At 34.2% G+C, this 23,018-nt stretch overlaps 1 protein-coding gene across 1 annotated transcript in view; it reads left to right on the top strand.

The window, feature by feature from the left end:
* The window catches only part of KLHL4 (kelch like family member 4), a gene marked incomplete at both ends in the record, with an annotated part of 36,728 nt that extends 16,115 nt beyond the window's left edge, over positions 1–20,613 (top strand). The window contains 10 exons of the mRNA XM_084293836.1: positions 2,810–2,983; positions 3,434–3,570; positions 6,365–6,561; positions 9,682–9,894; positions 10,949–11,135; positions 14,214–14,438; positions 16,345–16,507; positions 18,942–19,154; positions 19,706–19,877; positions 20,554–20,613. Of these exons, the coding sequence (XP_084149962.1) occupies positions 2,810–2,983; positions 3,434–3,570; positions 6,365–6,561; positions 9,682–9,894; positions 10,949–11,135; positions 14,214–14,438; positions 16,345–16,507; positions 18,942–19,154; positions 19,706–19,877; positions 20,554–20,613 (1,741 nt within the window). The remainder of the gene's footprint in view (positions 1–2,809; positions 2,984–3,433; positions 3,571–6,364; positions 6,562–9,681; positions 9,895–10,948; positions 11,136–14,213; positions 14,439–16,344; positions 16,508–18,941; positions 19,155–19,705; positions 19,878–20,553) is intronic.
* Between the last annotated feature and the right edge of the window lie 2,405 nt (positions 20,614–23,018).

The raw sequence follows: 23,018 nt of genomic DNA, 5'->3' as shown, positions 1-23,018 counted from the left end.
TCTGAATAGGTTTACATGGACCTTGAGTTCTCTTAATGTGTTGAGTTCTCCTAGAACAAGATATGACAAGTAGACATATTCAAACTAACACATCTGCAGACAGCTTACCTATCTTTGTACTTTTGTATCTTTGTCCATAGCATCTCTGATTTTACTTCAACATGAAAGCATCAGACTCAATGATACTTTTACTGATTTCTTTCTTCAAGATACTTTAACCTCTGTCTTCTATATAGTTCACTGTGTTTTTTCCTCCCCAGTGATATATTTTGAAGCTCAGTATTTGAGTTGTCTGCATATCAGTGATCCATGGAGGGGAATAAACAAATATCATGAGAAATGAGAAAAAAAAAATGTATCCAGGACTGAACAAAATGATTAGACTTTAAGCTTGTAAATCTTTGCAACATGAAAATGACTGCTCTGCTCACAAATGCATACACACTATAGGAAATTATGTATTTCCAGAAACTGGCTCTGTCCATTTGCAATAGGGATGGGTGAGTATTACTATGGTTGAATTCTGCAAACATCAAGTATAAGTGAGATGTAATAGAACAGTACTTTAGTACTTTGCAGTACTAAAGGTGGATATAACAAATCTCACACAATATATATATATATTTTTAAATAATTTTCAGGAAAGCTTGAAAGAAAGCTTAAGATGTAAATAGCAAAACACAAATGTTACAGAGTGTATATTTGGCACTAAATAGCTGTTGCAAAACTAATGAGCATATAATCCAATTTTGCAGCTTCTTCATTTTCAATGCAGCATTGAAGAAAAACAAACAAAAAGTATAGTCATTAAACTCACTGAGACAAATTAATTTTCGTAAGCTGTAAACTACAAAGGACGCACATTATAGGTGAACTTGGTTTGCCCCTTTTTTCTTAAAACAACAACAACAACAAAACAAACATTGGAAATTGTAACAAAGCTTCACAAGAAAGATAGGAAGTTTATTGCATTATTTAGAAAATATTAAGATATTTTTTAATATCAATATAATCTCAGATTATCCAGAGAAAAATATGTGTGCACACACTGGGCATATGTGCAATGTTTTTGAAATGCATCAGCTCTGCTGTTCCCACATATGCATACATCTCAGGACTGATAAACCTCAGTTATACCAGAAATCATGCATCTGTGCAGACTGTCAGTGATCTTACACATCCAGTGAGTCTGGCAGAGCCACGCCACACTGACTACACTGTACTCAGGTGCACCTGAAATGTACCAAACGCACTGGGTATCTGAAGGTTTCAACATACCAGTGCTTCAAAGATGCCATATTGCAAACAGCCTGTGGAATGTCAGTAATTGCAATACAAAAATCCAAAGACCTTTGAATTGATGGAATTTAAGATGGAAAAAAAAAATATATATATACCTGGAAAAACATAGACATACAGTGGTCACACCAATGCTGACTTTTTTTTTTTTTTTTTTTGTACCATTCAGAAAGACACTGACATTCTGTAACTCTCCTGTAACACAGAGGAGACAGAAAACTCTACTGGTCTCAATTCAAGATTACATATAATTTGATTTCTAATTATTCCCCTTGAATCCTGATTAGCTATTTAATGATTTATGATCTTTGAAAGTATACGATCTAATTTATCTCTATTTTCTGATTATATTACTGATTCACCCAATTTTAATTTCTGTATTTTCTAGACTAAATGTTCCATTGTAACACAATCTAGTACTCTGCTAGATTTTAATACTTTAATTTCATGAAGAGATTTTATCGCTCCTAATGACTTATGCATATGCATTAACAGTATCAAAGACAATCAGTATATTTAGTCAAACAGCTTCCACTATTTCCTAGCTGGTCTTGTGATTTAAAAAAGAGGTGCTTTAGGTTTTAATAATATTGTAAAAGGAGAAAACGTTTTTCTAAAAATATAACTAAAATAGTGTCATGGATTACAGCATTTTCAAGATATGTGATACAGATATATCAACAAATTACTATCTTACTATGAACAGATTAATATAAAAATATATACTTTTTTAAGAAGGTATCAAAAAGATTTCAATGTGCATCATGATCCATATTAAAAGGCAGTAAGGAATGATGCTTTAGAACAGAAATCTTGTACAAATATCCATAAAAATTATATAAATGCTAAGAGGATTCCAGAATAGGAGGAGTATAATTATAATGTACATTTCCATGAAAAGGCAAGAAATTAGTTTGTTATTTGCATTCAGGTTCTAGAGGCAGTATAATTTTCTGATTTCATCAGCTTTTTGTTTGGTAATTTGTCTACAATTATACAGTAGTTTTCAAATTGTATTCTGATTTCTTACTGTTTAGTAATATAATTTTAAAGTATAAAGTATGGAGAGAAGTAGAAATAAGACCTGACGACATACAACATCCAAAATATCATACCTCAAGATATTTTAGATATTAGTATCACAGTAAAATAAGTTTGTTTTTCATGTTTCCTGTCGGTGCATGATTAGTAGGCTGCATTTATCACACAGCAATGCTGTGCAAACAATGCCTCCTGAACACGTATCCTGGATATGAAGTAGAAAACTCAGGACCACAACCTCAGTATAACTTTTTTTTTTTTCTTTCATTGACCCTAGAATTTATAAGCAGCCTACAAATGAAAACTTACAAACATCAAACAGAAACAAATTGAAGAAGGCATAATAAGAGGATCATAAGAGCTTTATAATTGTAAAAATGTATTTAATGCTATTTAAACTAAAATTATGTAAAGAGCATAATCAGTGCTTACAACACTGCAGCCATTACAGTGCCTCTTTCCCTTGCAGGCTATCAACGACCAGCAGTTCACTGCTTGGAATGAATGCCAATGGCTCTGACGAGTATTTCCACTCTACAAACCACGCAGAGCAAACTTTCCGCAAAATGGAAAGTTACCTGCAGCAGAAGCAGTTGTGTGATGTTCTTCTCATAGTTGGAGACCAAAAGATTCCAGCTCACAGGTACACATTCCACTTTTGTTTACATGGCTTCAAAGTCTGAAATTTCCAAACACTAGGAAAAGGTATGCCTACCCTGCCTGTTATGAATAAATAGTTACTATAACTGGGACATCAACTAAGATTGGAATAAAATGATGCGATCATTTTTGTATTCATTATTTTGAATAAAAGAGATTCAAATATGACCCACAGATGCTGCCATCTTCCTTTCTTGCTGCTGTCAAACTACAGTGAGGTCAGTGAAGATAAACTGCCCAAACCAGCACTATGGAAAAAAATTAGTTTATTAATTACCTTTTAACTTTATTGCTCACTGAATCACTCAAATTCTATGTTAAAGGAAATGTTTCTATTGCACACACCATTTAATATATACTAATTGTCAATTTCATGCTCGTTATTGAGATTATGAAGTAATTTGCAGTCCTCCTAAAATGGTTCTATTTCAAGGTTGGTTCTCAGTGCAGTGTCCGATTATTTTGCTGCCATGTTTACTAATGATGTGCGTGAAGCAAAACAAGAGGAGATCAAGATGGAAGGAGTAGACCCAGATGCCCTGAAAGCTTTGGTTCGCTATGCCTACACAGGTAATTTTTCCTCCATTATCCACATCACAGTTGTAAAGGAAGATATAAACTATTTAATGAATACATAATTTTCACTTCTTCCATTTTATACTAGTACATAAACAACTGTGTAGGTCATGCATGTAGGATGTAAGACTTTCTCTAGAGAAGATGAACAAATATTACTGTTTTACTAAAATAATCCATGTTTTGAAGGAAGATAAGTATGAATACATGAAGCTAAAATAACTTGTTCTAGAAGATAAAAAAAGATGTGACAAATGCTTGTAGGGTATCATCTTTCTCTAACTAGATATAAATTATTTTAGGAATTTTTATGAGAGAAGAACATATTTTGCCTGTTGCTCACCCCATATGGTGACACAGGGAAGGGAGGTATGAACTTTCACATCATGGGTAGCTATAGAAATGGCCTGCCTGGTTGGCACCTATTTGGCTCACTCAAGGTTCTTGAGCAGGAACCATTAGAAGAAAACAGGATTGTTTCATCACTATCAGTGATGAGTAGAACAACTTTTGCCATAAGAAAGTGCCACCATATTCTAAATATATTTACTTATCTTCTCTTGAAAAATTATTGAGATTGTACCCTAATGAAATTCAAATATTTTATTTTAAAGTACCAGAATACTGTGTAGAATACATTCTTTGCTTTCTTTTCCCATTTTTCAACATTTATCCCAATATTGCTGGATCCAAATCGTTGAGCCACATAACCAAAAAGATGAAGTCAGAGAACCGTGAAATTCCTTTCATACTGAACATTACTGAACACGGAAAACTGTTGTAGATCAAAAACACTGTGTTATTATATAAATTTTGAATGGAATAACACAATTTCCATATGAAGACAGGGAGGTTGGAAGACATACTATAGGTATTTTGTTGAATCATAGGATGGTTTAGATTGGAAGGGACCTTTAAAGATCATCTAGTTTCAACCCCTTGCCATTGCCAGGGATGGCACCCATATATCAGTATTTGTATAATAATTTAAAAGGAGTTAGAATAATTATAATAGTAATGTTTAAATTCTAACAAAGACCCTATTATATGTGCTATAGGGGTATTAGCATGAATGTTAAATATAGAAGACTTCACTTGCTAGGTCAGGGAGTTTATAAATCTTGACTCGTGTAACGAGACAAATCTCAAGAAAGATAAGCCATCTGCAACCCAGATTGGAAACAGAAGTTTCTATACACAGAATAGGCCCTTTATGTGTTTGTACGTACAAACAAGGGGATAAACACAGGCAGGAGGGAATTCTGTACAACTTGCATAAAACCATGATATTATAGCATTGAATTAGCACGTATTACCCAAGGAAATAGATTAGTAGAAGCACAAGAAAGCTGAGAGGTGGGATGCTTATTATCTACATATATCTAGAAATCATCCCACTCAATTAAATTTCAACTCTTTCAGTTTACTTAAGTAAAAAACAAACAAACAAAAATATATACAAGAACAAAAGCAAATTTTCTACAAAAACAAATGCCAGTCTATAAAATCTATGAAATATTGTAAATTTGATCATGAAATGAGGATTCCCTCTTTCATACAAGTACATTATATTGCAACCTTTATTTACAAGAACATGTAATGTTTTATCTTTATGCTCTCATTCAGTAATCACACTGTTTGGTATAATGAAAACCAAATGCAAACATTGCTTGCTTTGGCACCATGCCAGACCTTTCTCATTTCTTGCAGAAATTAGAATGTATTATTCAAGTTCCAAAGCAAGGGGCATCGGGAAGAGATGGGACTGTGTTAAAACTGCTATGGAAAACCGAACTTTCCTACTGCCTGTGTCATAGATTTTCAAGTAATATTAACAAGCTACACTTCTACACTGAAGGCTACTTTCTTTTAAGATAATGAAATATAAATGTGACTTTCAGAGGAGATGAGAGCTATAACTTTCAGAATTTTTTACATATTCTACCGGAGTAAATCAGAACAGAACTTTGGACAAGAAACCTCTTGTAGTTCTACTCTGATGTTAATTTTGAATATAATCTCTCTTTACCATCCTTCTCCATCTGTTAAACGGAGATGGTGTGTATCATCCCTTCACAGAGAAAGCTGGAAGAGAAATTAATGCTTCTGAGGCAATTAGAACGATAGAACGTTTTTGGGGAAAAAAAAAGATTCATAAAAAAAGTCATTAAAAGTCAGTTCATTTTTTTCAGAGTAGATTTTTAATGCTGTGTATCAATTAGGGAATTAAAGTATCCACCAAGCATGAAGAATATAAGATCTTTTTAAATGAACAACTTCCAATCTATGAACATAACAAAATTCTCACATCATATAATCATCTCATTAAAATTTTAATGTACAATATATGACAGAAAAAATCCGGTTTCCCACATGAACTTACTGTTGGCATTTCCTAGCTATAACTATTGATACTAAAGTTCTTATGTGCAGTTAAAACTTATAGTACATTTTTCATTAATTTATATGTGAATTTTGGGAAAGGTTTTTCTCTAATCACATCTTTGTCTTTGTTTCAATGTTTTTTCATGTAAAATCAGATCTAACACTGTTAAAAATGTTCCAATCACTATATTCAAAATTCACTAAATCCTTTAAGTCTGTTAAGACAAGTTTAAAGATTCCTTCAGTAAAAAATGAAAATGAGTCTGTGAATCACAGGGCACTTTTCAAATTTTTTTTTTTCAGAGAAGCAGAAAAAATAGATACCAGGAAGCTTGCAAGTAAATAAAGTTACAAAGAAAATGACTGAAAACTTGTATTTTTTCCCTACATGTAAATTGCACAGGTATTCTAGAGTTAAAAGAAGACACTATAGAAAGTTTGCTAGCTGCAGCTTGTCTTCTCCAGCTATCCCAGGTCATTGAGGTATGCTGCAATTTCCTCATGAAGCAGCTTCATCCTTCCAACTGCCTGGGGATTCGCTCTTTTGGAGATGCACAGGGCTGCACAGAGCTCTTGAAGGTGGCACACACATACACTATGGTAAGATAAATAACCTAACTGTTTCATGACTATAATGTTAACAGAGAGCATGAGTACTCTCCTGGAAAATATATGGGCTTTGGTGAAGCAGAGGGACTTTGGGCTGCTGTGCTCTCCAAGAGTGATACAGTGGCTGTGCTCCTCCTGCTCTGGCAGGGTCGACTCTGCACAGTCCCTGACCCGAGGACATCTCTGATCACCTCAGCCTCCAAAGAGAAATTTAAGAACTGTGACTACTACAGAATTATTGGAAGGAGAGAAGGGCGCATTGAGGAAACCAAATGTTCAGTTCTGTTTCCTGTTTCAGAATTTTGCCATACTTATTGAACTTAAATTTGCAGTATGATTTGCATGTATTTCTTCCCATGCAAAAAATCCATGCCTTAGTATGGATAATGTCAAAAGGAAAACAGCAGTGGTGCATTTATATGTTTTTAATTCAATACAAAGAAAAATCTAAAGCTGATTACAAGGTGAGGTACACAAAAAAAAAGCCAAAATAAAGAATGCGTGGGAAAGATCTGGAACGCTAAAAAGAAGCACATCCCTGACTGGAGCATAATCTCCTCTGGCTCAAAGCAAGAAATGAATATTCAGAGCTTGGGAAACAGAGAAGCAAGATAGCTTGCTGTGAAACCAAATCAAGGGATAAATATTCAGGGCAACAAGATGTGCTATAGCATCTTTAAACATAAAAAGAATAACAACTGCTACAGCTAAATAGATATAAAAAGAACTACTCGTTAGGAGACACATGGCAGATTTATGCTTGAAATATTAGCGTAGTATGTCAAAACCAGTTTAGAGGCTTCGTAATGCTGAGAGCATTCCAGCAAGAGATTGTGCGCTTCCACATGCTGAAGTAAGTGAGAGTGGCATGTGCAGAATGAGGGCACCAGTTGTGCTCCTTCCTGTCATACTAATGAATGGTTTGTTTAGCAGCTATCTAGATTCCTTTTATATTTTAAAGTTTGAAAAAAGGGCATGTAAGATAGAGGTTCACTCAGCCTTTACATAATAGCATTGTCCTTGCTGCTCCATACCATTATAAGCTCTGAGCCCAAACCAGGAACTTCTCCTCTCTGCTGCCTCTTTTGTTCCACCAGTCCCAGCCATGTGGCTATCAACTTTAACCACTTTAAATCCACAGATTTCCGCAAAAATGAGATAAAATCATACAGTTATTAATGTCAGATAATGAGAGGAACTTTTTCAATATATATATATATTTTGTATTATTATTTGAAACCCTCAGTCTTCCCCAGAAATTAGACTTTTACTATTTTTTAAGTCTGTGTGTTAAAGAAATGACAGTTGGGTCTTTAAGAACACTATCTAATGTATTAGTACTGTGCGTAAAGGCTTTACACAGTCTTCCTGAAAACAGCTGGGAGCATTCCCACTTCTAGAACTACTTCCTGCATCTTGTGTTCAGCACAGATTGAGGATGCTGCAATGAAAGAGGACCTGGCATTGTCATAAAACCACCTACCATGCTTTCAGCTACTAACACAGAAGAGGAAAATCTGCACCTCTTTGAAATAAGCTTAAAGAAAAATTTCTTTTAACCCCCTGAACTGATTCTCAAAAGACTCTTGAAAACAAGAGATTGTAACAATGCACACATACAAGGTGTTGTGGAAGAGGATAAAGGAAACGTTCTGGTTTGATTCATGCCAACTTCAACCACCTCAAAATGTGTACCTTTGGGGAAAGACTATAAAGACAGAGTGTAAATATAGAGACCATCCCAATAAACTGGTAACATTTAAACATTTTCAGAAGATAATCAGCTATAAACACCACATCCATTCAATGAAAACAAGCACAATGGAAGCCTTCCCTTTCAATTACTTCAGCCATTGATGGAAAGTATTAACAGTTTCCTGCCTAGGATCTTTTCATGCAGATAGAGCTTGTTCTGATAAACATCTTGTGCTATATTTGTAACTAAATGTGAACTGGCCTTCCTGTTCCTATTCTCTGAATGTCACAAAATATTAAAGCAGGATGTGCATAACAGAGTAAAGTCAACGTACCTTTTAATCACTGATACTTCTATATGTGCATTCTTAATTCTCTTGAGAAGAATTACAGAAAGCTGAGACTACTGAAAATAAATAATACAAATATCAGTTACTAAAATTTCTTCATCTGCCCTACTTCAATGTGGTTTCCAAATAAGATACATGTCTTCCAGGTACATAGATGGAAATTAATATTTCAAATATATACATAAATTCCAAGATGCAGTTCTCTGTAACTTTAAAAATATATATATTTTTTTCTCCTTTGGAATTAACACAAGCAAACATACTTCATACTGAATTATGATGACTGAAACCATATTTCAGTATCAATTCTAATATTGCTTTACTGGACCGTACAATGTAATATTTTTTATGAAAAATAATTCTTTGATTTTATATTCACGTCTATTTCTGGATTTGGCATTTTTTCTCACCAACAGACTAGAGACTGAGACCCCTTTCTCAGGACTTGTCCAATTTTCAATTGCCATAAAATTTGTTAAATTGCTGTAAAAATTGTTAGAAAATCAAGTTTAATTTCCCTAAATTTTCTGCTGTAGACAATGTAGACATATAGTCAACACCTGGAACAGCCTGTCAGAAAAGAACTGCAAGGTTTGAACACAATTCAAAACTTGGAAATCTGATTGTAACACAAGCTATACAAACTAGTTAATTTGAAAGCCCACTTACCATTCTTAAGATATATGATGTATCTTCAAATTGTGTTGCTATTAAGCTAAAGTATTAAGATCACATTAATGGACAAAACTGCCAGTAGCAAAACCTGATGGGATATACTGACAAAAAGCCTGACAGATGCAGCATGGTAGTGGTAACAATGATCATTGTTCTTCAGTTCTACAACAGGAAGGTAGAAAAGAAAAAACAAAATTTCCCCTTAAATGATGGAAGAGAATTCAATGATAATTAGAATATATATTACATTTCCCTACACCCTAGTGCAAAAAAAAACAGTATAAATATACAGAAATACAGTATATGCAAAGCCTTAACACTATGTAAGGAAAAGTTACTTCAAGGTGTGAAAATCATGACTGTACTGAAGCCTATTGTTTTTTATTTTCAGGAACACTTCACAGAAGTTATTAAAAACCAGGAATTTCTTTTACTCCCTGCTAATGAGATTGCAAAGCTCCTGTCTAGCGATGACATCAATGTTCCTGATGAAGAAGCCATATTCCAGGCGCTAATGATGTGGGTGAGGCATGATTTGCAAAATCGACAACGAGACCTAGGAATGCTTCTTTCTTATATTAGGCTGCCTCTACTTCCACCTCAGGTATGGAAGTGAGGGGCTAACAGGGGATTTAACTAACAACTGAAACACTTGCCTCAAGCATCAGTTAGACAGAAAAAAAAATCTGTACATAAGTGCTGGTTTGGGCTTCTTTTTAAATAATTATAATTATTTTGTTAACTCTATAGGTATGTTTATTGTTTGTGAAGAGAGATGAAAAGAAGTTGCACAATAGAAATGTAATTATTGGGCTCACAACTACCTTTATAAACATAGCAGTCTAATGGTATCTCCAAAGGAGAGTGTTTCTTTCCTGGGGAGCATTTTGTCCTCTAATAACATAGCAATTTGTTATCATGTGAAGACATTTATTTAGACTTACCAAACGGCAGGACTGATAAGACACAATACTTACCTTTTATTACTGCAAAAAGTAAACAAAAACAATGGGGTCTAGATTATTGCTGAGCATTGACATTACTTGTCTTTTCAGACTGAAAGAGATAGTTCATCAAAAAAGTGGCAGAGATGGACATACTGTTTTATAGCAAGCTGACACTGTTGGATCTGTGTCACAGAGGACTATCTCATCAGAAAAACAGGAGTAGGAACAACACTGTCAGAAATCTACCTTTATTTTATTGATGAGTGAAGCTGCAAGTAATCAACTTTGGGTTAAACATCAAAATACCATATATATTTATTCTTAAATGTACACCTTGTTTAATATATTCCAATATTATGAGGGATGTCTAGCATTAGGTTTGCTTGCACTCACATCAAAAGGACATTTACATTCATAGGGAGCAGTTTCCATTTGCAATTTTAAACTTTTCTAAAAGTCAGAAGTCATTTCTAAAAGTCAGAAAAATGTTTTTGGAAAAAAAAAAAAAAAAAAGCAAAAGGCTCACATTTAAACATTTAGTTAGTTACTACCCTTATGCTTTTTTACTGGCATTAAAGCAGAATTTACAGCAAAGCTTGGGTGAGGTGAACTGAAAATGAGTGTTTGTAGGTACAAATGTTTTAATTGATAAAGTACATACAACTTGTAATGATTTAGATATACATAAGATCATAACTTCTCATTTCTTAGTTACTAGCTGATCTAGAAAATAGTCCAATGTTTGCAGACGACCTAGAGTGTCAGAAACTTCTTATGGAGGCTATGAAATACCACCTTCTACCAGAAAGACGGTCCATGATGCAGAGCCCTCGAACTAAGCCTAGAAAGTCTACAGTGGGTGCACTTTATGCTGTAGGAGGTATGGATGCCACTAAAGGTAAGTTTGGATATTTGTTTAATTGTGTTAATTAATTGTACTACAGACACAAGGGGAATAAAAAACAATCTTTGAAAGATTTCTACTAGGAAAACAGCAATTTAAGGATGAAAAAGAGGAAAAAAAATATAGAAAACAATCTTGCATTTTAGATGTTCCTCCTTGCAGGAATCATGTTTCTAAATTATATACGTACAGCTTGAAGTTCAAACTAAAGTTTGATTTGAATTGTGATTTTAAAATTCAGAGTTTTCTAAGAATTTTTGCATGCAGTTTGGCTTTACAAATCAGAAGAAACAAATAACATTCAAAATATTTGAAGAAATATTTAATGTTATTCCAGTGTGCTCCATTTTTTAACAAAAGTTAGAAGACTGGAAAAAATTTTTAGGGAAAAATAAAACCAAAAATTATTACTGAATATTTAGCAGCTCTAAACTAGAGTTATCAATATGTTAAAAAAAAAAATTGAAATTGAAAACATTTGCACTTTTTCACAAGTGCAAAATATGTGCATCTTTTTTCAGGACTGTGTATAGAATTTTCTTCAAGTTTGTAGTTGAAAGTTAAATGTTATAAATGTATTCAATTTTTTATGATTTGATTTTCACAACTGCAACCAGTTTACAACTTTACAAATGACACTATTCTATTTACTATGAAGTATATTAAATTATTTTCTATAGGAATCCACTGCTTCATGCCAAAGAACTGTAATTAGTTTAAAGTCTAGCAACTTGCTGAACAGTATTACTTTTAGCTGTGTGAGTTTACTATTAATAGACTCACAAAGAAACTAATCCATTTCACGGTTTGGAAAAAGTTGCTGATGACTAATGTTTCCTATATAAGACATCTTGCAGTGCTACCTTACTATCCCATGCAATTAAATTAAATACAAAATACACATTCATCACCATCACAACATGAAGAGAAAACATTAATTCTTATGACAATTCACCAAAATGAAGTTAAGCCATAGCAACTAGTGTAGTTTTATTAGCACTACTGATTATTATTTTTTTTTTTTTTATGAAATATATAAATCAACCAAGAACTCAAGGTTATCTTTAAACTACACTATTCTTAGAAATAAGAATAAAATTTTCTAATAGGTCTTCACAGTAAAGTTTATACAAAGAAAGGGCTATTTCAGTCAACATCTCTACTTCCTGTGCCTCTTTTACTTATTACCTTGGAATAAAGCCAGTTGTTTGAACTTTTGCCTTTTGATGGTTAAGAACAGCACTTCCTCTCCTCCCTGCTGTCCTCTATATCTCTGACTCATACCTTGAGCCTGTGCTGGATTGCAAGATAAAGGAAACAGCACCTAAGAGACTACGAAGCACTAGAAGAACATCTCTGAGAAGGGAGTAACTACCACCTCTGGCAATACTGTGCCTTCTGTGATTAAGAAAAGAAGAACTCTCTGAGAGTGCCAAGTTTGGCTTTGTGCTTATCTCAGGTGGTATATGAAGTCAAACCTCAACTTCAAATGATCAAGAGAAGATCAAAGAACCACTCTTGGGCTAGTATTTTGAAAATGTGAACATGCCTAAACCACATTACCTTTCAAACCTCTGTAAAAATTGCAGCCTACAGGGTATGAACACACTGTACACCTTAATGTATTTTTTTTTTTTTTTTTTACTTATGTAAGCTATTTCTTTGATTTCTTTTGAAGCTGAGAACTTTGGGGCACTCATATATTAGCATAAAATAAATGAGAGAATCAAAGCAAAGAAGAGCAAACATACTACCAAAATGGAGAAAAAAAATAATTAAAAAAAAAAACAGTAAAAGAAATTCACTTGTGCAGAATGAAAGAAGACAGGAGAGGGAAAAAGTAAAATTTTTTTTTTCATTTATTGCTGGTAGATGTGGTAGGTTTTTTTTTCCAGTCTATGCATCTGGAAAGGCATATGGGGGGGGGGGGAAGATATCGAGATAAGCTCTTATTTCACTAAGCTTGTTGAACGCAGCAGGTCACCTGTACCAGGTTCTACTTGTGAAAACTTATCTAAAGCAAACACTACCTTTCTTCTCTGCATTACTGCATGGTTGTTTTGCTGTTAGAAACTATTTATCCACAAACTTTCTATTGTAGTTCTCAAAATACTACTTCTCTAGTCTCAAATCCCAGTCAAGGAACAGGCAGGAAATCATCTCTGTTTTTCTCATCTGGTTGCCTTCAGCTGAACTGAAGCTGAGCTCCAGTGTGTACTGTGTGTGCAACTGGTAATTGCCTCTTCCTACCTTAGTCGTTGCTCAGCCATCTCCTCGTTGTGCTAAATCAGCTCTCACAGGACCAATTACAGCTGCAGAGTGACTGACAGGAGCCAGCACATGTAAAAGTGTCAGTATTAAACGGCAGGGAGTTAGGGCCTTATGAATAGTTGCAGTAAAAACATTACTAGAAGTTCAGTGACCTGGAAGAATTGAAAATACAGCTTCTGTATTACAGCAGGCAAGCATTTATTGCACAGCTGCTGCAAAGGTGAACCTCAAGGAAGCTACCTGTAGGAAACAAGTGCTTACTCACGCAGAAGTCAGCCTTCTGCCTGTCTCCATTGTGAAAAGGAAAACATCCAAGCTATCCATGAAGATGCCTGCCTAAGACAGACAGAGTCATGGATACATTTAGTTTTTGATAGCACTAATGGTTTAAGCACAGGCATGCCTAAAGAGTATATAGTTGTGAGGCACCATACTCATAAAGAATTAAAACAAACAAACAAAAACCAACTATCCTCATGGTACTCAAATGACTAACAGATTTAACTTATCTTCAAATTTCCAGTGTTAAAAAATGAGCTGGCATGTAATTCTGCCTCTTCTTGCCCCTGGTTTATTCCCATATGTTTGACAATCATATAAGCATGGAATTAATAATGCAGCTTTCTCACTAGGTTCACACTTTGTAATTGAAGTTCTCAGTAAAAGATGCAGTAAGAGTCCGCACACAGAATTTCAATCTTCTGAAGTTGAATAATATTTTGAGATGGACCAGCTACTGACTACTGGATACTGATCAGTTCATGGTTTTCGTACATTGTACAATACTTCTGTCTTCAACAGGCACAACTACAATTGAAAAATATGACCTTAGGACTAATAGTTGGATACAAATTGGTACCATGAATGGTAGACGATTACAGTTCGGAGTTGCAGTAATTGACAACAAGCTCTATATTGTGGGAGGAAGAGATGGTCTGAAAACTTCAAATATTGTTGAATGTTTCAACCCTATCACCAAAGTTTGGACTATAATGCCTCCTATGTCAACACACAGACATGGCTTAGGTAAGAGGTGCTGCTTCTTTGTAAATACTTTTGATCACATACAAGTGATTTTAATTTACACAAATGTAGCTGACATAAATTTCAAAGCATTCAGTAACATGCAGCAACATGCGTAGAAGCTATTTTTCAAAGACAGAGTTGCCCTTTACCATAATTTTATGACAGTGACATAATTTTATGACAGTGACATATGCAAGCATTTACCCAACTTGCACTGGACTTCCAGAGTTAATTTTGTTTTTAGAAAATTCCAAATACAAGCAATGGTGAAAATAATTGACTCTTCTAATTCAGTGGTGAAGGTATCTGCTTGCAATACAGTAACAGCCTGATTTACAGTTTTAGAAAATTATGACTAAGTTAAGCCCATGGGTACCTAACATTTCTGAAAATCAGATCAGATAACTACTCACATTGAAGAAAATATTGCTGTAAGGAAGTAAGTGCAACTTCACTAATTTTAATGTTGTAATTACAAGAGTTTTAAAGAGCTCTGCCATAGCTTGGTAGTTATGGGTCTTTATTGCCCAGTAATCCTTAATATTATTATTCACAGTGAATAAAGTATATGAAATGTCAAGTGCATTGCTGGAACAATGAAAAATAAGAACAAGTTTAACATTAAGGAGACTATGGGAGGGAATATGACAATTTCTGAATGATTTATTTGCACAGATCTTATGAGAAAGGCCGGCTTCATTTACACTAATAGAAAAAGGTATTGGCTCAAAATCGTTATAGTAAGTTAAAATGACATAGAATATTTTTATTTTAATGAATAACACAAAAAGACTGATCCAGTTATTCGATAAACCTTAGTTTGTGGCCTATAGTACCTTCTCCACCACTTAGGGGATAAATTATAGTGTTAAGTTCTTTCCAATAAGTCTGTCAAATTAATAAAAACAAATAGGAGTAAGTAGTAAATGGAAAAAAAAAAAAAAAGACAAAACAGACTATAGTCTTTATAATTACCAGCTGCAGGGGCATAATTCTACCCAACAAGTAGGTTGCAGCAGTAAAATGAGTGCCCAAAGTTAGTCTTCTATTTATCAGTTCAATTTGCAAAGCTGCCTTGCGCTTATTGGTTTCAGTGTGATTTTGTGGAGAGTAGCACATTTGAAAAAAAAATATAAATCAGGCCATGCATACTTAAGGCTGAAAACTTGTATTCAGACAACTTTTAAGCAGACAGATTCAAACATTTTGCCTTATCTAACAAAGTAAGGAAATGACAGCAAAAGCAGCAGCTTAGCAAAGGGAAGGCACCAAACCCCTTCTTGCTGAGAAAAGGGCAGTAACACAGGATGTGTCCACAGACAGCTTTGCAGAGAGAGCCAAGCTTACTCTCCTGTCCCTCAAGGCCAACAAATACAAGCCTACTCTTATCCCAAAGTGAGTTCCACTTAGAGGCATTAAAATGTTATGGTACTGTAGCCTGTAAGGCCAGCCAGATACCCACCCGCACGGGCTTCATGCTGGCAGGATTACAGAGCTTCAGATCAGAGTAAGGGATATGTAGTTATGTTGGACATTTTTTTTTTCATTGCCTGGCTCAATCTTTGTTTTTCTTTGATAGAATAGCATTATTTCTCATGTAGGGGCTCAAACTCAATTCAGAACAAGGTCAACAGAATTGGAAGAGAGAAAATTCTGAGAACATCAGAACTGAAACAACTTTCTTCTGATCTTCAGGCAAAAGATAATGCTTATTCTGAAAAATACTGTATATAAAGTATTTTGTTTATACTTATTTATTCTGCTAAATGACAAGGCTGCTTTTAGATAGTTTAATACTAGCTGAAATTGCTTATCTGTATACAGGGATTTAAAGTATGAAGTTAATACTTTATTGATCAGTGTAATTATTAGATACTGTAATCCGTTCCTAATTCTATCTTTTAAGGAGTAGCAATGCTTGAAGGACCAATGTATGCTGTTGGTGGCCATGATGGATGGAGTTACCTTAATACTGTAGAAAGATGGGACCCTCAAGCACGGCAATGGAATTACGTTGCTAGCATGTCAACGCCCAGAAGCACTGTAGGGGTTGCAGCATTAAATAGCAAGTATGTCAACAGGAAAAACTGTTTTTTTTCTTTGCTTCCTGCCTTGGAAATCCAGTTTCTTATATTTTCTTTTCACTCTTAAACTAATCAAACACCTCAAGACAACAAAGAGAAAACATAATGCACAAAAATAAGAAAAAGCTTTTTCCTCTGTTGTGTGGTTAATTGTTTTCAAACTTTCAGTCATGTTATAAACATATTTCAGCCACTTCAAGTTCCAGCAATTTGAGTATATTACAGATGTACAACAGAATTTTTCCTGGAATATAACTTATGGGTGATACTGATAAACTATCTTGAAAAAATATTCCAGGTTTACTTTTACATTTTTAAATGTCTAAGGAAGCATCATTTGAAAGAACTTTAACTTCTTCAGCAAATTAGGCTGGTGCTGGAAATATTAAAGCCTGATAAGAGGCCCCCATTTGGTATGTTGGAAAGCATGACTGGAGCCAAACTTCATACTTAATAAACTCTGGGGAAGGAAGAATCTTAGCAGTGACAGTTTGTAGGAGCTGGGAACATTACAGACAGATGTAGGCAGAAAATTGCACTTATTCTGAAACCTTATCACTATCTTGCTTGTTCACTTCTTGAATGCTGGTGACTTATGAGAGAGAAAGAGTAGAAATAAAGATGTTAAGAAGCAGATATTTGCAAATGTAAATTTTCACATACCAGCCAGGATTTTTGCATTCAAACAGAACATGATTTTAAACATTACCTAAAAATTCTAAGAGGCAGAACTGTCTGTTCAAGTCCCCGTTGTATCTCAGGAAATGTTCTCAGCATAAACTTCACCAGAAACTCCTGTTGGTACCTTCCACAGGGACATGCAGGAAACCACTTTGTCAAAGAGGAAATCCAGCCCGATTCTGACTCTGTTCTCAATCAGCCTGATACATGCTGTCTCCAGCCCGGCTTAAATCACGTCTGTTAGTCTAGTGATGTAATCTCCGGCATACCAGGATGAGCCGAGATCAAATGTCCATCATTCAGCGCTACTGCTGTGGTCTAACTGAGAAGAATGCGTCTCTTTTTACTGTTCCCTTAAGTCATGCCATATTTTTCTATTCAATCCCACCAGAAAAGACTTAGAATTTCAGTGGAGCAACATTTCTGACCAATAAATGGTCTACTGAAAGCATTAGTCAATAAAGGAATATTTGTTCATCTTCTTGTAGAATGGAAAAAGATTTTTTAGATGTTTCTGGGTACTTTAAGGGAAACAAAAAATCCCAACCAATCTACTCATATAGTTAGTGATTTCCTCTCTCTGTGAAAGCTGTGTAAACAAGAAGACAGCATCTAAGAGCCTGATCTGATGTTAAAAGAAAATAAATCAAGTTCTGATTTTTTTTTTTTAAATGGGCCAAGCAACAAACTGTACAACAGAACTCAAGTCTGTGTTCAATTCACGAATGTTAGAAGAGAGGGCTAAAAATTTTGTATTGCTGTAAAAGTCAAGATTTTTCTTGCTGAAATTGTACATCAGAACAATCTAAAATTTCTCCCAGTCACTGGAGCAAGAGTCACACAACTCACGCACAATTCAACTGATAGGTTTTGGGTGACATACTCTGGACAAGCTGAAGTATTCCCTAGATCTCTAATTAGTTGCACTAAGCAAACTCAATTTCATGGCATTAAGTAACAGGCAGGGTGTGAAAGCAACCTAAGCTATTGGCACATTCAACATCTAAATACATCTACTATTACATCCAGCATGTGTGCTATCACAGTCTAAAGGCATCCAGCTAGTTTGAAACAAAAATAAATAAAAATTAATAAAAAAGTCAGACTTTGTAAAATTCTTTCACAAAAAGCTACAACCCAGTTCTTAATGGTGAATTTACACCATTTATTCTTATATGTTGTCTCAACAACAACTGACTTGAATCTCGAGTTGTTTGCTAAGTGCCTTTATGCTAAACAGACAGGAAGACATATCTGTATGATAAATTCTGTTCCATAGATTTTCTTTAATACAAGCACTGAAGAAAATATATTTGATATATTTTGACATATGTTTTTGGTATATATGAAATTACTGATTTTTTTTTTAATGTATTTATAGTAGAGGAAGATTGCCTCATGACATAGTGAGATATCAAATACTTTGTAACCTTATATTTAAATACATGTATCACCTTTCTATTAAATTCCATCTATAGCTTAACAGTTAAATAAGTTGATATGATATGCATTTTTTAATCTTCCAATGTGACTGCTTAAAACTATATTGCAAAATGAAGAAAACTTCTTTCATGCAGCATGCAAAACTCACTGTGCAAAGAAAGTTACCAGAGCATAGTGGTCAGAGAGCAAATAGTGGGAATTATGGGAACATTAAAGTGGTCAGAATGAAGTTTACAAATGTAGTTTTCATTAAAATGACCAAAATTTTTCATTTTCCGATGGATAATTGTCCCAGACTATACGCTGTTGGTGGACGAGATGGGAGCTCCTGCTTAAAATCAATGGAATGTTTTGATCCGCACACGAACAAGTGGAGTCTATGTGCTCCAATGTCAAAGCGAAGAGGGGGTGTTGGTGTTGCAACATACAATGGCTTTTTATATGCTGTAGGAGGTCACGATGCACCTGCTTCCAACCACTGTTCTCGACTTTCTGACTGTGTAGAAAGGTAAGCATTTGTGTTTATTTATTTTACATTCCAGGAAGTATAAAATAATTTATTACAGCAAGTGAAATCTCTTCAAAATTTGAGTTTATTGTTATTATTATGCTTGCAAAACATATTATGCTTTTAAGAATAATATTTTGAGCAGAAGAATTGATTTCCGTTAACTCCCAGATGCAAATTCCTCCTTGCTCTCCCTTCTATTTGAAAAAATCTTTACAGAGAAATTTAAAAAAAATACACTGAAATTAACTTTGCTGACTGAGCTGCTGCTGTGTTATCATTCCCTCAGGCTTCATTTACGTTCAAAACAGTGATTGTTTAATCTGATAGAAATGTAGTCTGTAACCATAAAGTGAAAATAGGGGCACGTTTAGTGAGTTTGAAGATCCCTCTAGTGGCTAAATAAAATAGTTACTCGTAATTCTCCACTATTTCATAGTGTAATCTAAGCAACAAAACAGGAGAAAACTATTTATCCGTTATATAAATCTGAAATATAATAACGCATTTCTACAATATATTTTTCTCATTTTGATCATAAAACATTCTAGGTATGACCCTAAAACAGATGCTTGGACAACAGTGGCCCCCTTGAGTGTGCCTCGGGATGCTGTTGGAATTTGTCCTCTGGGTGACAGATTATATGCTGTTGGGGGCTACGATGGCCACACATACCTGGATACTGTGGAGTCCTATGATGCTCAAAATAATGAGTGGACAGAGGTAATTAAAAATAGAAAGAATTCTATCTGAATAATGGACAAAGCAAAAATTATTATGTTGCAAAATTATGACTGGTTTTGTGAAAAATGTCATATATTAGGATGCAGTAATACCATAGTTTGGCAGGTATAACATATTACTTGCCTCCCCTGTTAAATAACTGTATAGAAGTTTTCAGATACAACAATGGAGGTAATAATACACGGGTAAATACAAATTTACAATACAAAATACACAGGTTATACAAATCATTTTGTAACAAAGGATGGAATGCGTTTGCCAGCAATGCCCTCTACTGGACACACTTCCAAGTTTTCTTATTTATGACCATCACCACTGAGATTAAGAGAAAACATTAGAACTGTCAAGATCCTTCTGTACCCATGTAGGGCCAAAGGATATGAAAGTCTTTTACAACAGCTAAAAGAAACACCACCAGCCTACCCTCAAATAACCCTCAGCAGCTGCTTTTTTTTTGTTTTTGTTTTGTTTTTGTTTTGTTTTGTTTTTTTTTTGACAACCTCAAATTGTTTCCACAGTTCCAGTTAAATCTAATTTTCTAGCAGTACATTAGCTTGAATAAAGAAATTGTTTTCCTTTTAATCTACAAGTAATTTCTTCTAGTCCTGTCCATAACAGTCTACTAAAAATGTTTATTTATTTTATTTTTTTAAAGGAAGTTCCTGTCAATATTGGAAGGGCTGGAGCATGTGTTGTTGTTGTGAAGCTGCCCTGATGACTACAATATTGTGAAACTAAACCCTGAGTAAAGTTTCATGAAGACTGAGTCAGGAAGAGAAGAAACATTTCCAGAAGGACTCCACACATCCTTGCAGCCCTCCATTATAGAGAATATTTATTTGGGGCCATTGTACTGTTAAAGTACAAAACCAGAGTCTTCCTGCATTGCAAAAATCAGAGAATTTTGCAAAAGTTAACTATTTTTTATGCCTAATACTTAAAAATTAAATAATATGTTTAAATGGTTGAGTTTTGTTACAAAAGTTTATCTGTTATTTATAAAATGCAGTAGTAAAGTGATACATGGATGTCTAAGATTTCATAAAACTTTCTCTTCTATGTTAGCAGTAATGTTAACATTTATAAAAAGAGATTTTATATTTTAAGAAAATGAATAAAAGAGAAACACCTTCAACAGAATTGCACAGAAGGAAATACTGGTCCATAAATATCATTGGCAACAGAATATTCTCTGCAGAAGAAACTTCATTTCTATATTCAGAAATCAGATTACTAAATTAACTTTGAAACAATTATATAATAAATCAAAGAGAAGCATAGAATGTGTTGGCTATTCAACTACCAATATGACAAAATATCCCCTTTTAGCAGATATTCAGTTGCATTGTGCAAGGTAAGAATTAGTAGGCCTAAGGTATCTTTGTTTTCTTAAGCATGTGCCAACAGGAAGAACTCTCATCAAAACACAAATGCTAATATAATTACAATCATTTTCACCGTGCATTTGTATGTGATATTTTAATTCCAATCACAGTATGTCAGGTTATTCATGGATTTGTCTTTGCCCACTAACCATCTGTTAGTATTATGTTAAACTAATTTGGCTATTCTTGGAATAATCACCATGCATTACATTTTAAATAATCATATAATTACATTCCTTGAATATATCTCACAAAACAAAATTTTTATATCATATTGATATGAAAATCTTTGACCTCAGCTGAAGATTACCAGCTTTCTATAATGTACAGTGGAAATATGGTAAGAAAAACACGTGCACTGTGTAACAGTATACACCATTAATATAAACATGCTTATGTTTAATCTGAAATTATGAAGGAATATTCCACATGCGTGAGGTTTCATTTTTGTGTGCCAATTTTTAATGAAAATCTTGATTTTTTAATTTAATTTTATTTTTTTGACTGTAATTTCATTTCTGGTCATTTCAAAAGCTGAGAGTGTATTTTAGAAAAGGAATGTATGTAACATTCTATGCTGTAAAGCACACTATTTGGACAGTATCTACTTTAGTGTCTGTTATGTCATTATTTTGTGAGTATCGGAAAATTCAGGACAGAAATGAAAATTCTCTGAAGATGTAGACTAAACTTCCTGAATGTTTTTTTTTTTTTTTTTTTTTTTTTCCAGAATTCAGCAATATGGTATTTTAAAAAGTGTATAGTATTTATCCTGCTGAACACTTCTAAAAAGGAAAACATATACATATTTATTTAAAGAAAAAAACATTTTTAACTTAAAAAATAATTAGAATTATGTTTATATAAAGCATGCTACATCCAAATAAATGTAACCACCTCTGCTAAGAAAATTTAGACTATATTTTAACTACTTCACTTTTTTTCATTTTACATTTTCAAGAACACAAAACGTAGAAGTCTTTTTCTAGACCAAAGGCAAAAAAGATGCTCTCTTAAATCTCCTTACTGCACCTGGTACACAGAAATTACAATTTAAATCTTCTTACATGGAAGGTAAGAGCTAGAGGCAACTTTTTTGTTTCTGATTCAAAAATAGCTACCACCATGATTGGTAGCTTGTGAGTAGTTCATGACTTTTTTGAATTTGTAACTGATTCCCAGGGGGTGAGGTGGGTGGGGATGAACATAACATTATCGATCTCCTCCAAAAGCAACCCAAGGAGACAAACAGGTGGGAGACAAGCCCTAAAATAGCTAGTGGGTAACTAGTTGGTAAATTCACATCAGATGGGAAAGGGATTTTCATTTGCCAGTAAAATCACTACTCTGAGGGAAACACAAGTAGGCTGGCAGTGACTCTGTGTAGTGACACACTTGCACAACGTAGGTGGATGTTACACATCACTGTTTCCAGTAACCACTGTAACCTCATTTATGCTTGCCTTGTTTGGAAAGTACTGATAGATATTTTAGATATTTTAGAATTTCAAAAAGGAGCACAAATTATACAAAGAATGTGCAACATATGTCAAAATATGTGCAATGGGCACATCAAAGTTGAGTATGTGAAACTAGCAATACCAATGGGTCTCTCTCATAAAGTCTTCACACGTAATTTGAAGTTTGGGGTACAAGAAGACACTAAATACCAAGTAAGAGAGAGCATGAATGAGTCCTCAGGTAGTTCATAAAATATCAATACATATCCAAAAAC

The sequence above is a fragment of the Netta rufina genome, assembly GCF_964035555.1.
Source record: "Netta rufina genome assembly, chromosome: 12".
Lineage (NCBI taxonomy): Eukaryota > Metazoa > Chordata > Aves > Anseriformes > Anatidae > Netta > Netta rufina.
Note: the sequence above shows the minus strand (reverse complement) of the source record. Positions and strands in the feature narration are given on the sequence as shown.